Source organism: Sinocyclocheilus rhinocerous, unplaced genomic scaffold (assembly GCF_001515625.1).
Source record: "Sinocyclocheilus rhinocerous isolate Xijiao unplaced genomic scaffold, SAMN03320098_v1.1 scaffold395, whole genome shotgun sequence".
NCBI lineage: Eukaryota > Metazoa > Chordata > Actinopteri > Cypriniformes > Cyprinidae > Sinocyclocheilus > Sinocyclocheilus rhinocerous.
The window spans coordinates 3,550,396-3,569,432 of record NW_015660890.1 but is presented as its reverse complement, the minus strand read 5'-3'; the positions used below and the strand labels follow the sequence as shown (position 1 = coordinate 3,569,432).

The 19,037-nt window shown below is 37.7% G+C and overlaps 1 protein-coding gene across 1 annotated transcript; it reads left to right on the top strand.

The window, feature by feature from the left end:
* The first annotated feature begins 2,592 nt into the window (after positions 1-2,592).
* LOC107725916 (prosaposin receptor GPR37-like) lies at positions 2,593-14,584 on the top strand. Its single transcript, XM_016535332.1, has 2 exons — positions 2,593-4,130; positions 14,072-14,584. The coding sequence occupies exons 1-2, from the start codon at positions 3,117-3,119 to the stop codon at positions 14,582-14,584; spliced, it is 1,527 nt and encodes a 508-aa protein (XP_016390818.1). The 5' UTR covers positions 2,593-3,116.
* The last annotated feature ends 4,453 nt before the right edge of the window (positions 14,585-19,037 follow it).

Sequence of the window (19,037 nt, the reverse complement as noted above, 5' to 3'; positions counted from 1 at the left end):
GGAAAAACAGAAACCTGGATGGTTTGCTAGACTTCTGTGTTCCAAAGAAAGAAAAAGTCATAAAGGTTTAGAGCGACATGAGTGTAAATGATGACGGAGCTTCATTTTCAGATAAACTGTGCCTGCATGATTGATTGATTGATTGATTGATGCCAACTCTTATCTGTGATATTGTGCATGTACAGTAGCAGTGAGATATTGCTGGTGCTTGTTCGGAGATATGAGTCATTCATCATCTGGTGCTCATGTGGACAGCAGGTGACTGATCACAGTAATGCACTGTCGCTGGGTTATTCGAGCTTCATTCCCTCGGAGAGTCACACATCAGTACCCTTTATACTGCATTAAGTAGGTTCCCACTATACTAGACATGCAGTACACCTGTCTTGCACTCTATAAGTGTGTTTTTAGGGTGAGCATGTGTCTTGTTTGTTCTCACACTGCATTTTTTTTTTTTGTGTTTATGCAATGCCGTTTTACACCGCCAGGTGGCGCATTGGATTGCCGCAATATCTATCCCACTCAAATTACCCACCCAGTTGCTTAGTGATATGAACATCTGTGTTTATAATGCTTTTTGAGTCTGTAATATCCTTAGATTTGGATAGTTAAATCACCCTCGTAAAAACAAGCATTCTTAACATATACGGTATAACCAAAAATCATTCAAAATCATCTATTTGTCTTGTTTTCTCATAATAATCCAAACATGCAGTCCAAACACAATATTGCATAACATATAAGAGCTTTTTTTTTTTTTTTTAAGTATCTTGAAAGCAAGCATATTTTGTGTTTAGTTTTCATCTAAATTTGGTGAAAATGTATGCTTGAAACAACATTTAAAAAATGTTGCATTTGGATGTGGCCTAACATGTTTATATTCAAGATTTTTTTTAATAACATTTTTACAATGCAGTTTTGCTTTGCATAACGTGTATTTTTTTGAAAGTCTTTTTTCTAGCATTTCTGATTAAGAAAAAAAATTGTTGCAGCTGTTTCATTAAGGTATTAAAAGAAGAGGGGGTAAATAAATGGAGAAAATGGTTTATTCAATATTTTAAGAGATCAAGTGTGAAGAAACACTATTCACAAATAAAAACATCTCGAACATCTTGTTCATCATGTTGCACAAATCATTTCGTTGATTCCATTCATTCCATTCGCAAAAACATTTCAGTCAGCTTTCGGTTTTTGTCAAGTATCTGACCTTGCGGCTCACTCTGTTATTTAGCGTTTTGAACCCCATGCTTAGATTTGGCAACAGAGTATCAGTACTCGCCAAGGCTGTGCCAACTCCAGTAGCTTGTGTTCTGCACCTGGCCTCCCTGTTTTACACTTCAATATTCAGCCAGGCTTTCATTGACCAGCAGGACTTAGAGCTGAAACTTTGGACCTGGCAGAACAAAGAAACTAAAGCATGTCTGATGCTAAATTAAGCAGCGTTTCCACATAATCATTTATGTTCTGCAAGGCAATGAAAGGCTGTTGGCTGTTTGCGAATGTAGGCCTCTAAGCCCAAGTTTCTGTCCAGCAGGAAACAAACCTTAAGCAAGCCAGCTCTTGCCCTTCCGCTCAGAGTACTTTGCTCTGTTGTGACATTGCCACAGGCAGAGAAACCTGTTTGACATACCAATGCATTAAAGAGCTTTCAGAACTGAAAGTAACAGATGCAGTGCCCCCAAAAAGCATTTGGACTTTTTAGTTGCACACAAAGATATCTGATTGTCATTGCACTACATTACAAAGATCACAACAAGTGTCACCGGCACTCAAATTTATAAAAAAAAAGAAGATTTTTTTAGTTATTTTTACTATATATGGTGTGTATAATATGCATGTATGTACAGTGCAAACTGTAAATATCATGATTCACGTTTTATATTGTTATTACTGTTTGCATGTTCACAGCATGTGTAGAATCTGCAAATATAATGTATAGACTCGTATAGAAAAAGGAGTGACTCGTAATGAATATATTAATGATCACTTGTTTTATACATTTATTTACAAGGATTGTTATTGTTGCATGTACTATGCATGTGTAGAATATGCAAATATATAGACTATGAAAATGGAGTGACTCGTAGTTAATATTTTAATAATCACTTGTTTTATACATTTATTTACAAGAATTGTTAGTTTGCATGTACAATTCATGTACAGAATCTGCAAATATTACGTATAAACTATGTACATGATAACTAGTATTAACGGTTGTTTATTATAGTAGCTTGTCTCGTAATTAATTTTAATAATTGATACATTTATTTTCAAGGATTTTTGTTGTGTGCATGTACCATAATCTGCAAATATAACGAAATTATATTTATAATTATGTTTTCATATTACATTTATGTAATCACATATTATAAATGTAATATTTCCCGCTGATTTATTATCGTAGCTTGTGTCTCGTAATCACGGTGCATTGTGAATTATTTTGCAGTTGCACTTTTCCTGCATGTTACTGTGACACACAGCTGTAATTGAACTCGTATAAGCCCGTGTTACTCTCAAAACTGATCGGATTATGACTCTGTTGACATGCGTAATTACGCATGGTAATGAATGTAGCTACTACGCACGGGCGGGGCGGGGTCGCCTCCAGCTGCGGTGGTCCAAGGGGCTGATGCTGATGTATCCGGCTTGACAGAATAAGGTTATCCGCTCGGAGAGAATCCGTCCATTTTCTTCATCCGCTCCTCACTCACAGCAGCAGCAGCAGCCACCGGACTCCGCTTCTCCACGCACAGCAGAGGCGCAGGACGAGTCCAGGTTGCCGCGCCCAACAGAACACGAGATGCGACCGACTCCTGCAGCTGGCTGGGATGCACAAACAGAAACGCAAATGATGTCGTTTGGAGGCAATCTCGTCTTTCTGGCACTTTAAGACGAGGAACGCAAAGAATCTAGAGGAGGTGGTTTTATTTGCCGCACAACGCCGGAGTGGATGTAACAGGAAAAGTCATTTGCATGGATCTAATTAGCCTTTACTGATCGTTCGCGTGTGAACTTTTCCTTCTAACAATGTGAATCTGGGAAAACAGCGTGTGTTCTTTGCGATGCACCACACGAGAGTGTTTTTCTAACATCTTCAGCACACTGACTCGGTGAAGATGCAGATGCTGCTGCTTTTAAGAACGATCTTTTTCATTGCAGGTTGCCCACATGTTTTGTTGCACGGAGAAAACCGTAATGCACACACCAAAGAACCAGTCACTCTTAGGAGCCTTCGTGATGCCAAACCCAGTGCCACACACCCTGTGAGGCATCGAGCCGCAGGTACACCTGCCTTTAACATCAAGCAGACTTCAGAAGAAAACAGTAACTTGTCGTCACATCTCTGGCTGCATTTGGAGAGCGGAGGTAAGCGGTATGGATACAGACATCTCTTGTTGAACAGAACACACACGGTCACGGAGAGTGCCACAAATCTACATAAGCGCTCTCAGCGACATAAAAGGAAAAAGTTGAACGGCGAGATGCCTGCTACCATGGGAACAGTAGGTGGACACAATAACTCTAAGCCGTATTCAACAAGCAAGCGAGAAAGAAACCACAGACGCAAAAGAGGCACAAAGGAACACCACAAGAAAGCGTTTAAGAGCTTGAAAAGGGGCCAGAATAAAAGCGCTGCCCCATTGACACCGGTCGAAACTTATTATAACGCCCTGACATCCTCTTTATCCATGTGGGAGCCGATGCCCAAGCCTCTAGCTCTCACCTCCACAGATTTCCCATTCGATCTCACCAGATATGCCGAGTTCCACACCAAACAGATAGACGACCCATGGGACGCCACGCCGATGACCCCTCCGTACGCCGAGGATGAGGAGAGCGAATTCTTCCCCAATCCTTTCTACCCCGTCACTAGCGAGACATATGGGGCGTACGCAATCACCATCGTTTCCGTCCTCATTTTCGCTGTGGGAATAACGGGGAACATAGCAATAATGTGTGTGGTGTGCCATAACTACTACATGAGGAGCATCTCAAACGCTCTTCTGGCTAACCTGGCCATTTGGGACTTTGCACTGCTCTTGTTTTGCCTGCCACTCGTGGTGTTTCACGAACTCACAAAGACCTGGCTGCTGGGCCAGTTCACCTGTAAAGTCGTACCGTATATTGAGGTAATGGATTCCATGTTCATTCATAACAGGTTTAAAATGTTCATTTGCATAGTATGTGGGATGGGTACAGATCATTGCTTTTAATAATGGCATTTGAGCTTAAATAGAGTAATCCATTAACAACTTTACATTTTGGCACTCTTTCACCAAAAAATGAAAATTCTGTCAATTCGTCGCCCTCGTATTGTCGCCCAAATTTGAATTTCTTTCTTTTGTGGGACAGAGGAGGAGATATTGAAAAATGTCCCAGTGGATTGTCTAAAAAAAATGGTTAGGCCCAAATTTAAGATTTAAATGTCCAAATCTTATATTCAAATCTCATATCAAAATTTGGATTACAGCTTTAACATACAACCAATAAACTTAATATCAGTCATACATAAATGACACCAGTTAGATTTCTGCACTCAAAAAATCATGGTTTGGTTTATTATTAACAATTTGCATCTATTTGATTTGATTTAAATAATCATATTTTCAAAATGCATTTATGCAAATTGCTTGGAATCAGTGTGAATCTGTTTATTGTGGTGAAAATTCCTTCTTTTTTTTCAAGTTAAAAAATCATACATTTAGGCCCCGTTTACACTAGTGCGTTTTCGTTTTAAAACGCATAACTTTTCGGTCGGTTAAGCCTATCGTTTATACTACTCCGGTGTTGTGCCGAATTCTGCACCCCTGCCAGATTATGCACCCCCTCGTTGAAGTCACTACCTGATTGCCTAATCCCAACCCCTCCCCTAATCCTAACCCCTCCCCCACACCTACTCCTAAATCTACCAATACTAGGGGGTGCATACGGTAATTTGGCAGGGTGTGAGAATTTTGAAAAACGCTGCAAACCCCGTTTTAGTTCGAAAACTCCGGGATTGCGTTTCAGTGTAAACGGACCAAAACGGAGATTTTGAAAACGATGGCGTGGTTGCCCACATTCTCTCTGCGTATCCTTGACGACCGTGTAAACAATAACATCATGCTCATTGTTGTACCCATAGATGTGTATGGGTAGAATCCCCATTCGACCGCTCCAAGCACGTAGACACGTCCGCCATCTAAATAATAGCGAACCTATCTATGGTTGTACCTGCATGAATGGTCATGTGACATGCGTTTTCGGTTGTGTAGTGTAGACGGAGATGGTTTCTGAAACTCAGCGGAAACGCCAGTGTACACGAGGATCGTTTTAATTCTAAAACGCCGTTTTAAAACGAAAACGCACTAGTGTAAATGGGGCCTTAGGCCTAAATGTTGTTGTTGTTTTTTTATTTACAATGAAAACCAGTGTTGTTTGGATCCCAACCTTCTTTAAGTTATCATCTTTTGTGTTCTTTTACATTGCAATGATCTAGTTTTTCATGCACAAGTAAGTTTAGCAGTGTTAAGGTTTGCGTTTCTTGAGGGTGAGGTATTGAAACCATGGCATCGTGGGTAATTCGGTCTCGTTTCGAGAGACGTCAGTGCTCTCTGCATGCAAAAGATCATCCACCCTGCCCTCAGGACACCTGCACTGACAGTCTGCTCTGACCTCTGCCCCACTCCCGTCACATACTGTATGGTGCAACCATAAGTGCTTATTTGACGTGAAATCTGCAGCAGCCCGCTGCCATCCTGATCTCCTCACCACACCCAGTTTCAGCAGAGCTCACTTTACAGCATCCAAACACCACGCTTCTTTAGTGTCAAATGATTGTGGACTTATTTTATGGCTGGAAACCTGCCCTGGTGAACCTCACAAAAACATATTCAGATCATATTTCACCCTAAAATCAAATAGGGGAGAAGATATTCTATTCTACTATATAATATTTTTGTCCAGATTTTTTTTTTGTAATTCCTATTTTTATTTATTCATATTCGATATTTTGTTACTGTATTACAGTCATTTGTACAGTAATGCATTTTTCATGTATTTATTCACTTATAAATGCATTAATTTAATGCATTGATTTAATGTAAAGGCAGTACAGTAATGAGAAGATTTTCTTATATAATATGTGCTGAATTGTCATGCAAACAATAATAATGCAAAACATCTTAAAGGGATAGTTCACCCAAAAATTAAAATTTTCATGATTAACCTGAACAACATGAGTGTAAGTTTCTTCTGTTGAGCACAAAAGAAGATATTTTGAAGAATGTGGGTAACCAAACGGTACCCATTCACTTCCATAGTATGGAAAAAATACTATCAAATAATACCATCAAATGTTTGGTTACCCCATATTCTTCAAAATATCTTATTTTGTGTTCATATTTTTAACTCTCCCTTCAATGTTCCTTAAAACAGGCTTCATTTACTTAATTTACAAAATGTTTCTTTCTTTCTTTTGAATTTAGGGTGAAGTATCACTCAGACCACTTGTAGAACAACAAATGAAATTGTAAAGCACAATATGGCATCAGTCTTTGCACAATTTATAATACCAAATGTGTTGCAAGTATTGCTGCCCTTGCTATACTGCAAACTTGACAGTTTCATACAATCTCAGACAAAAAGGTACAAAAGCTGTCGCTGGGATGGTGCCTTTTAAAAAGGTGCACCTTTGTACCTTATTAACCCCTAAAATGTGCATGTAAGTACCTTAAAGATACATATTGGTATCCTAATGGTACATAGTACCTTTTTCAAAGGGTACGGGCCCAGTGGCAGCTTTTGTACCTTTTATTTCTGAGAGTCTAGACTTCAGCCTTCCTCCATTCAAGCAGATATGAGCTGTGCTTGTATACACAGAGAATAGCTGCCCAGGGGCGTTGCCAAGATGGCCACCAACTGAACCGACTTTCCTTGAAGAGACTTTGGTGAGATTCACCCATCCGTTTGCCTTAGAGAAGTAGACTGTGATTGCTTTTGTGAGTGTGAAGGGAGTGAGGGGGTATTAAGACTGGGTTTTGGAGGGAGAGCCGTGCAAATGCGGCATCCTGGTGGCACACAGCGTGCCTGCTGTGATTGTATGGGACAGGCAGAGAGGGCCAGGAGGCTCGGCCTGACAATGGTGAAGCTGAATGAAAATGAGCCACTGTGAATGTGTGCATGTGCTCGTCCCTCCGGCTGCAGCGCAACTATGAATGCTGATCACCAGCGACTGCATGCAAGCTAAGTGGCGAGTAAAACCAGTCCTGAGGGCAAAGTGCTCCACAGGGAGAAAACGCCTCCGGCTCCATTACTCACACACACACATGCATGCTGGTGCGTGATAGTTCATGTGAACTGGGAGTCTGCATTCTGGGAGAGGGTCTTGTTGCTGCTTTTGTTCAGACCTGACACTTTTCACATTTGACGTCCCTTCACTGGTTGTCTCCTGCAGAGAACTGCTGCTCAAGGGTGGAGAAGTATATTGTTGAGTTTTGCTCCACTGCAGGCAAGTTCAGCGAACGCCAGTTGAACTTGTCTGATCATTGGGTTTGTTTTATCAAAGGTCTGAAATTTCTTGCTGTGGTAGGTCAAGCGAATCTGAGTGCGGCGTGTCGGTGCCAGTGTTTTAACTTGACTTGTGTTTTGACTGGCCTTTAGGTTTTTGGAGATTGCATCAGTCACAACACACAGATTTGCAGGAAGGCCTTGTTTTGTTTGAGCAAACATGCTGCAGAGGCGTATCTGACAGCTGTCGGCTTTCGGCTTCCTACCATTGTCAAAGCAACATATTAAAACATTCAGAACATTTTAGGAACTGAATAGCAACCTTAGCATCATAGTTGCTGGCAAGACGGGGCTGACAAGACGTGAGACGTGCGGATCCATATGCAATGATGATCAACTGTGACCAGACTTGACTCAGAGAGATCAACTGTGATTAGACCTGACTCATGAAGATCTGTTGTGACTTGACTAGACTCAAGATTATGAACTGTAACTTGACCTGACTCATGACGATCAACTGTGACTAGACTCGACTCAGGAAGATCTGTTGTGACTTGACTAGACTCATGAAAATCAGCTGTGACTAGACTTGACTCATGACGATCAATTGTGACTTGACTTGACTCATGACGATCAATTGTGACTTGACTTGACTCATGACGATCAATTGTGACTTGACTTGACTCATGACGATCAATTGTGACTTGACTTGACTCATGACGATCAATTGTGACTTGACTTGACTCATGACGATCAATTGTGACTTGACTTGACTCATGACGATCAATTGTGACTTGACTTGACTCATGACGATCAATTGTGACTTGACTTGACTCATGACGATCAATTGTGACTTGACTTGACTCATGACGATCAATTGTGACTTGACTTGACTCATGACGATCAATTGTGACTTGACTTGACTCATGACGATCAATTGTGACTTGACTTGACTCATGACGATCAATTGTGACTTGACTTGACTCATGACGATCAATTGTGACTTGACTTGACTCATGACGATCAATTGTGACTTGACTTGACTCATGACGATCAATTGTGACTTGACTTGACTCATGACGATCAATTGTGACTTGACTTGACTCATGACGATCAATTGTGACTTGACTTGACTCATGACGATCAATTGTGACTTGACTTGACTCATGACGATCAATTGTGACTTGACTTGACTCATGACGATCAATTGTGACTTGACTTGACTCATGACGATCAATTGTGACTTGACTTGACTCATGACGATCAATTGTGACTTGACTTGACTCATGACGATCAATTGTGACTTGACTTGACTCATGACGATCAATTGTGACTTGACTTGACTCATGACGATCAATTGTGACTTGACTTGACTCATGACGATCAATTGTGACTTGACTTGACTCATGACGATCAATTGTGACTTGACTTGACTCATGACGATCAATTGTGACTTGACTTGACTCATGACGATCAATTGTGACTTGACTTGACTCATGACGATCAATTGTGACTTGACTTGACTCATGACGATCAATTGTGACTTGACTTGACTCATGACGATCAATTGTGACTTGACTTGACTCATGACGATCAATTGTGACTTGACTTGACTCATGACGATCAATTGTGACTTGACTTGACTCATGACGATCAATTGTGACTTGACTTGACTCATGACGATCAATTGTGACTTGACTTGACTCATGACGATCAATTGTGACTTGACTTGACTCATGACGATCAATTGTGACTTGACTTGACTCATGACGATCAATTGTGACTTGACTTGACTCATGACGATCAATTGTGACTTGACTTGACTCATGACGATCAATTGTGACTTGACTTGACTCATGACGATCAATTGTGACTTGACTTGACTCATGACGATCAATTGTGACTTGACTTGACTCATGACGATCAGTTGTGACTAGACTTGACTCATGAAAATCAGCTGTGACTAAACTTAACTCATGAAGATCAGTTATGACTTGACTTGATTCATGAAGATCGGCTGTGACATAACGGGGCGCTGTTGTGTCCGCCATTTTGCGATCAGGCTCCGCTGTCGCCGCCATTTTGTGAGCGTGCTCTGGTACAGCCGCCACTTCAGTCACAGACACTGTGTCGCGTTCTTCCTCCGCGACACCCACAGTAAACAAAGATCCAACAGTCAACAAGGCATAATCCATTAACTGAGCGAGTGATGAACGTGGACCCTCGCGTCTAAGTTTAGACCGAAGAGGCTGATTTATGCCATCGCAGAAAAACTCTATCAATAAACAGTCTGGTAAATCAGAATAGTGAGCGATGGCTAAAAACTCTCGAATATGGTTCTCCAATGATCGTGGGCCCTGTTTAAGGGCTAATAAAATTCTTGCCGTGTCCATACCTGGCCAATGTCCACTTGAACAGCTGCTGGATCCTTGTGTGGCCGAGTATTCTGTAACGGGGCTGACAAGACGTGAGACGTGCGGATCCATATGCAAGCTTTATTAACATGAGAGGAGGTCAGAAACACAGGCAGGGTTGAACGGTGGCAAACAGGTATATGGCGGGCAAGACACAAGAATAGTCCTAGGGCTAGCGTAGGTCAACGATTGGCGAACAGGATCACAAGGGCGAGACTAAAGGGATATGATTTGATTTGATTTAGTTTCCATTCATTCTTCAAATCGCTTGTCCTTTGTAGGGTTGTGGGTGTTTTTTTATTTTATTTTATTTTATTTTATTCAAACCGCTTGTAGGGTCAAAGGCATTTCATTTTATTTAATATTATTGTTTGGATTCGTTACAGGTTTTTGTTGGCTTTCTCTTCTATTATTAATCCACTTTGTGTTTGTGTTTTTGATCCAGGCTGTTAACTCCCCTTCTAATGCTCTGAATTTATGTAGCTGAATATGTATTTGTTTCATTCTGTGGTCATCATATATAACAATATTCCTGTAATAGCTTTTGCTTCTAGCTCACTCATGCCTCAGTGCATCTCATTTGTCAATAAGTAAGAATTATTGCCGTCCCTGCTGGCCGGTAGCCCAACAATGGCCTGCAGTCACCCTGTCTAAAAGCAGTCGTTAAACCAGATTAATAACCAGCACCTCCATCGTTCTGGAGAGCCTCTTAATCAGAGAATTAATGAGCCGTTAGTAAAGACCATTGCAGCCAACGCCATCATCACCTGCTGCTAGGAAACCTGTAAGCTAGAAAATGCCTCCAAACGCACGTGAATGTCAGATCAGACCGAGAGAGAGAGAGAGAGTCGTGGTCTGGACTGTTTGCCAGAGTGTGAGGTGTGTGGAGACCAGAGAGACCTTAGATTTGATTACTGTGAAAGGAAGGCAGAAAGTGAGCTTCAAACCACATGATCACATGAATCACAGCCTGTGGTCTTGACTCCATGTACATTTGCTTGCAGTCTTGTTCTCCCTTTGTCTTTCTTTGTCATTCAGGAGGTTTCTACCTGTCAACATTTGTGATAATTCTTCATTTATATATATATACAGGTGCATCTCAATAAATTAGATAGTGAGTTGGTGGGTTTTTGTTAAATGTGAGCCAAAATCATCACAATTAAAAGAACCAAAGACTTAAACTACCTCAGTCTGTGTGCATTGAATTTATTTAATACACGAGTTTCACAATTTGAGTTGAATTACTGAAATAAATGAACTTTTCCACGACATTCTAATTTATTGAGATGCACCTGTATATATATATATATATATATACTGTATATATATCTTGTGTTTACACATTAATTTGCTTGATTACACCTTGTCAGACTCCTTTTTTTTTAAGGATAAAGCCTGTAAAAAGCCAATATTTTTCCACCTTTTGAAGATATTTAATATATTTCTCAATATATATGTATTTTATTTATTTATTTGTAATCTTAAAGAATATTTATAGTGTTTATAACTTGATTTTGTCAGATTTTGCTGAGGAAAAAGCCTGTAAAAAGCCGATATTTTTCCACCTTCTAAAATGAGCATTTTTTTCAGGCTCCTATGTTTATGTTCAGTTATTTCACTTTAATGGCAATGAAAAGAACCTATTCATTGCCATTAAAGTGAAATTACTGAACCTAAACATAGGAACCTGAAAAAAATGCTCATTTAAGAACAAAATTTCATACAGAACTTGGAGGCTTTTGCATCTGAACTCTTCATATATATATATATATATATATATATATTATTTGCTCATATTTTCTTCAGAAAATATACATATCCTTTTTTTCTGTCAGAAACCAACCAAAAAGCCATTCTAGATTCATTTTTTAATGCAAGAAGCAAAATACAGTAAACAATCTACTGAAAATAAGTTTGTCAAGTTAAACGTTAAATCTAGGTATTTAATTTTGTGTTGTTGTTGTTTCCGTTTCTTTTTTTTTTCTTTTTTTTATGTTGTGAACAAGTTTTGAATTGATTCATTGAATCAGACAGTTGATGAACTGATTCACAGAAATTAATCAAACTTACAAACTAATGCCATTTCGTGAAACCTCCTAATGCTCTCGCAAGGTTTACGGAGAGAGGACCAAAACTAGTTTAATGCCAGTCTTTCTGAAACTTTACGGGTCCGTAAAACGCACAGGGAAACCCTGTTTGCAGTCTGGGAGCATCACTTTCCCGACCTGCTCGTCCTGCGAGAATATTCCCATCCTACAAACCCACGCAGTAAACCGACGATCATTCAACGTGCCGAGCGTCTAATGGGGCAGGATGGATGCATTTCACACCTATGGAAGTAATATAGCACCATTACAGTGTTTTAATGGACACAATGATCCATAATGGATTCTGAACACTCTGCTTTTGTCAAAATGATGAAGGATCTCAGCGATCTGCTTTTGGAGATGAAAGAGGCGGACTAGTTTTCATTTAGCCGGCGATGCACAACCGCACGAGCGTCGTTCCGCTAATTGTCTCCTCCTTGATGCTGATGTGCCTGATTGCTCTGTAATTATGATAATGAAGACAAACACTTAGTTGGCTCTTTCATTTGGGTTTGTATCATCCGCTGGGACACAGCGGCTCGAACGCGCCCAAGAAGCTCTCCAGTTGTCTCCCATTCATTGCAGTTGTTTCTTTTGTGTCGCCTCTGTAAATACTCTTTAATTTCACCCAATTTATTGTGGCAATAGTCACACAAAATGTCCCGTTTCGCAGGGGGAAGGGTGCGTTGGGAGAGTTTTGGGGCCTGCTCTGTTCAGGCTGAATTAATTGCCGGGCCTGCAGGAGGTTGACTGTCTATCACAATAACGCAGCAGATAAAGTCTGTAAAAACGAGAGCTGTTTGTTTCTCGTTCGGCGAACCTGCTGCTATGTGCTGAATGATTATTAGGAGAGGGTTTTCAGCTGTAGGATTGGGTTCAGCGAGATGCCAGATATAATTCAGACTTTCCTTTCAAGCGGATTGTTTACGCCACTGGCCTTACACCATTTACACTAGACACCTACTGACAAATAACGCAGCTCTCAGAGATATCACAAACAGGGTTGTCATGATACCAACATTTTGACAGCTGATAAAATTACCAGAGAAACGTCATGATTTTCAATGCCATTTCTTATACAGAAAACCAAATACTAAAGATTTGGTTTCTACTTTAGCTATTGGTTAGCTACTTGGTTACTAAATACTAAAGATTATGCTACCTCCTGTAGATTGGTGTGTGTGTGTGAAATCCATTGCAACATAATCCATAGAATTTAAAATACTACTTCTGTTTTTGTCAAAAAATAATAAATTGGTAAACCTTTTTCCATTATTTTTCTAATTAAATTCCAAAATGTACATTTTGTAATTTTTTTTTTTTTTTCAAATAAAAGTAGTCTTTTATATTCATTGCATTTTTGATTATTAACACATTTAATTACAAATTGAATGTAAAATACTGCTTAGATTTTTGACAAAAGTCCATTGGTAAACAATTTTTTTTTTTACATTAATTTTTTTTTTTTACATTTTCTTCCATAATTTTTATGGAGTTTATTCTTTAATTGATTAGATATTTTTATTTATTATTTATATATTATTTAGTTTCATATTTTTTCAACAAAAAATTGCGATAATTGTTTAATGTTTTTCTTATTTTTTACTTTCATGTTGTTGTTTTTTACAAAAAATGGTAAAAGTAGACTTCACATGGGTTATTTTCAGTAGCTGCCAGAAGTTATTTAAATATGTAATAAATTAATGAAATTCATATCAAAAAATTAAATACATTTAATATTCTTATTAAAACATCTTATTTCAGGCAGAAGCCGAAAATACAGGGTTCCCAAACCTTTTGACGAATGAATTTTTTGATGATATTTCCAGTAATTATTTGGAAAAAGTTGTGCATAACTAGAAATATGATATAATATAAATTGTAAAAATTCTATTATATAAAAATTAATGTTTTTTTCTGAATTTTGCATTACTTTAGATTTCATGAATTTCCATGACTTATGCAGGCTTGAAAATCATATTTTCATATTTTTAATTAAATTTTTAAAAAAAATTTTTGGTAGTGAAGCACTTTTGCCATCCCTTTTATACCCAAGCAGTGTTTGTGTTTGTATTTTTCCAGGTGGCGTCTCTCGGCGTGACCACCTTCACCCTCTGCGCGCTCTGCATCGACCGTTTCCGCGCCGCGACCAACGTGCAGATGTACTACGAGATGATCGAGAACTGCACCTCCACTGCCGCCAAGCTGGCCGTCATCTGGATCGGCGCCTTGCTCCTCGCCCTCCCCGAGCTCCTGATCCGCCAGCTGGTGTCGGAAAACGGTGACGGCGCGGTGGACGAGCCGGCATCCGAACGCTGCCTGATACGCATCTCCACGTCCCTCCCCGACACGCTGTACGTCCTGGGCCTGACCTACGAAGGCGCGCGTCTCTGGTGGTGCTTCGGCTGCTACTTCTGCCTGCCGACGCTCTTCACCATCGGCAGCTCGGTGGCCACTGCAAGGCGAATCCGTCGCGCCGAACGCGGCTGCGCCAGAGGCAACAAGAAGCAAATCCGACTGGAAAGCCAAATGAACTGCACCGTGGTGGCGCTGGCGATCGTATACGGCGCGTGCGTGGTTCCCGAGAACTTCTAAATGGCTGTGTGTTGCGTGCCGTGACCTTTCTCTTGATGAAGGTGATTCTTGTGAATCGTTCTTGAACTCTGTAGAGCATCTGTATGTGTCTTATACCTGTCAACACCCACACGATGCTCCTTCTAGTTAACGGTTTCTAAATGTTTTTATATAACCGAAACGAAATGTCTCTTTAATAAACACATCACGTTTGCTAGAAGAACAGCAAACTGATATATGAAAGTGCCAGTGTGGTTGCGTGCATTTCTTTTGTAACGTGTGCTAATCATAAACCGGCTTTTGTGCGTTCAGAAAGATCATTCTGAATACAAATAGTGTGTTTTGCTCGACTAAAGTCTCCAACAAAGATTTCCAATGTTTTTCTAAGCTGTCACACTCTTTTCCCCCTGCATTATTCAAGGCCAGCGGCTCACAGTGTCTGAGGAATTGTTTATCCACATAAAAGTATGAGCTGTCAGGCTTCACACTGAACAGGCCCAGATGAGATCTTACTCCAAACATGGCGGACTAAATTGAAAGATCTCAAAAAAACAAACAAAAAACCCAAACAAACAAAATAACATGTCTGGATCGCAACTGGCCCTAAAACAAGATCAAAACAGAGATTTTGCATAAAAAGTAAGGCATATTTTAGGAGCGTTAAGATGTTTTGCATTGTGACATTGGCCATTACGCACATTTTCCTTTCAAATTCTCATTATTTTAATATGTGCATTGTCTTACTTTTCTGTTTGTTTATTCTCATTCTTAATAGTGATTTTAATTTGCATTACAGTAAAAAATAATGCAATTATCTTTTTATCTTTTATTTATAAAACTGTTCATTTCTGTGTCATTAAACTGAAGGAAAATTGGTGTATAAACAATTTTCACTCTGAAATTGCTAGTAAATTTCACAATTACAAATTAGTTACTGGAATTAAAAAATTAGAATTTCCCAACACTTCCCCATCTGCCATTGGCCGAACAAACAGATAGTCCCGCCCCAAACTCTCACAATTGGTTGAGCCAAGAGTTTTTTTTTTTTATTATTATTTAAGCTTCATTTTAATTATTCAAAATATCAAATATTTCTTATCTTGTGCATGGTAAAATATGAGTAATATGACATTTTCCTTTGATATATGTTCAATAAAAATCAATTGGTAAAAACTTTACATAGGCTATTTTTATTTCAAGTAACTGCCAAACATTATTTAAACACCTAATGAATTAATGAAATTAATAGCAAAAATATAAACATATTTGATATTGCAAATAAAATCATTTTATTTAAGACACCTTCCCACACCTTTGATGAATTAATCGCAAATATTTTAATTTATAATCATTTTGACAAATATTTTCGAGTTTTTGAACTCTATCTTATGAAAATGATTAGAATTGATCAGAAATTATGCATTTAAACAACTTTTGGCAGTTACTTGAAATAAAAATAACCTATGTAAAGTCAAAATTTCCACCTATTTTAAGTTAAAAGCTTAAGTTCAGTTCCTGCCTTACATTTTTAAGTATAATCAACTTGGTTAAGTCATTTCAACTTAAATTATATTAAACTGCCTTTAAAAAATTACGTTTAATCTCATATAATATAAAATGAATAAAGAAATTGCTCAACTTCTTTTGATTAAAGTATTGTAAAATCAATAAGTTGTCACGACTTACTACAAAAAAACAAACAAAAAACCCAAACAAACAAAATAACATGTCTGGGTCGCAACTGGCCCCAAAACAAGATCAAAACAGAGATTTTGCATAAAAAGTAAGGCATATTTTAGGAGTGTTAAGATGTTTTGCATTGTGACATTGGCCATTACGCACATTTTCCTTTCAAATTCTCATTATTTTAATATGTGCATTGTCTTACTTTTCTGTTTGTTTATTCTCATTCTTAATAGTGATTTTAATTTGCATTACAGTAAAAAATAATGCAATTATCTTTTTATCTTTTATTTATAAAACTGTTCACTTCTGTGTCATTAAACTGAAGGAAAATTGGTGTATAAACAATTTTCACTCTGAAATTGCTAGTAAATTTCACAATTACAAATTAGTTACTGGAATTAAAAAATTAGAATTTCCCAACACTTCCCCATCTGCCATTGGCCGAACAAACAGATAGTCCCGCCCCAAACTCTCACAATTGGTTGAGCCAAGAGTTTTTTTTTTTTATTATTATTTAAGCTTCATTTTAATTATTCAAAATATCAAATATTTCTTATCTTGTGCATGGTAAAATATGAGTAATATGACATTTTCCTTTGATATATGTTCAATAAAAATCAATTGGTAAAAACTTTACATAGGCTATTTTTATTTCAAGTAACTGCCAAACATTATTTAAACACCTAATGAATTAATGAAATTAATAGCAAAAATATAAACATATTTGATATTGCAAATAAAATCATTTTATTTAAGACACCTTCCCACACCTTTGATGAATTAATCGCAAATATTTTAATTTATAATCATTTTGACAAATATTTTAGAGTTTTTGAACTCTATCTTATGAAAATGATTAGAATTGATCAGAAATTATGCATTTAAACAACTTTTGGCAGTTACTTGAAATAAAAATAACCTATGTAAAGTCAAAATTTCCACCTATTTTAAGTTAAAAGCTTAAGTTCAGTTCCTGCCTTACATTTTTAAGTATAATCAACTTGGTTAAGTCATTTCAACTTAAATTATATTAAACTGCCTTTAAAAAATTACGTTTAATCTCATATAATATAAAATGAATAAAGAAATTGCTCAACTTCTTTTGATTAAAGTATTGTAAAATCAATAAGTTGTCACGACTTACTGATTATGACATTTTTTACAGTGAAAATAAAAATCAATAATAATAAAAAAATAAATTATTTTAAAAACTGGTTTATTAAACTAACTAAAAAACAATAAATAAAAAATAATTTAAAATTAAAAGTTAGGAATCTCTTTTACCACATTTTAACTAGAAATAATGATAAAATGTGACTAAAATGACGTTCCTGACAGGTTTCGTGGGATTCAGACTCTTTTCAAAAATGTCCTTTGTTCTGTGACAGATTTCTGTCCTCGTGTCTTCTCGTCAGATGAATCGCTGCCGTTTTGTCACGATTCGTCCGCGCCGGAGAGATTGATCTGCCATATCTGGCTGCTAATTGTGGAGGAGCAGCATGACGTCTGTTATTACAGTGTCTCAGTCAAACCCTCCTGCAGCCGATGGCTATTGTTTCACCCCATTATCCTGAAGCCCTGCTCTCCTCTCAGATGCTCCAGTACTAATAACAGCAGAACCCAAGTCAGTTATGAAGCTCTACAGCTGTGGAGCTGATGCCGTTTTCTTCCAGGGCTCCTTATGGCTTTATTCCAGCCCTGTCCGAGAGGAACAGGTGTTTTGTCTCTTTTAATGAGGTTAGTTTTTGAGAAACTGCCAGGAATAACTTGCCCCCAGACCTTGTTAGGTTGCAGTGGATGTCTGCAGTCTTCATGGTAATGTGTTGGGTCCGCAGCGTGGAGGTTTGACGGGTCTGAGAGCACAGGAGACTTACTCAGGCGGAAACACAGCTATTCTCTTCCCATCACTGTCAGAATCACTTCTCTTATTATGAAAGCAGAACTTTAGTATTCCGTGTGCGCCGTTGATTTTTCACAGATTGTTGTTTATGAGTGAAATATTTAAATGAATATAAAGACATGTTTTCATTTCCATTTGGCAGATGTATTGTGTGTGTTCAGTATGTGCGTTCCTGGGAATCGAGCTGCTGCTAGTGCCGGAGAGATACACAGAGCAAGTTCAGTTTTATCAACAGCATCTTTGGCATGTTATCTATTACTACAGACAATGCATTTGATTCATTACAATGAACAAATACATTGATTTGACATTTAATACAAAAAAATATATATGTTTAATCATACATAAAATAAACAAAAAGTTGGAGATAACCTAAATAGCCGTAATATTCAAACACTCTGTGTATAACATGAGACTGATATGAGGTAATCATTTACTAACCTTGTTTGTGCAAAGTTATATGCAATATTTTAACTCCTGTCATGAGCAGCTGGTAAAGAAAGTAAATGATAGTAGTAAAGAGATCAGAAAGGGATTATTGGAGAAATATCAACTCAGAGTTATGCTGCCTATAGAACGTATTATTTTAATATTATTTATTATTTAATAAAAATTTAATATTATTATTTTAATATTATACTATTATGAGTATTTATTGTTTTGAATTGGTTTAATTTTAGATTTTCAGTTTTGATTATAATTTGAATTATTTTTTTACAATATCGTTTTTTTAAATATGTCTGTATAGTTTTAGATTTTTATTTCAACGTTTTATTTATTTATTTATTTACTTTATAACATTCAGTTAGTTGCCAAGGCACCATTTCTAATTTCCATAAGTTTTTTCTTGTAAGTTTATATATATATATATATATATATATTTTTTTT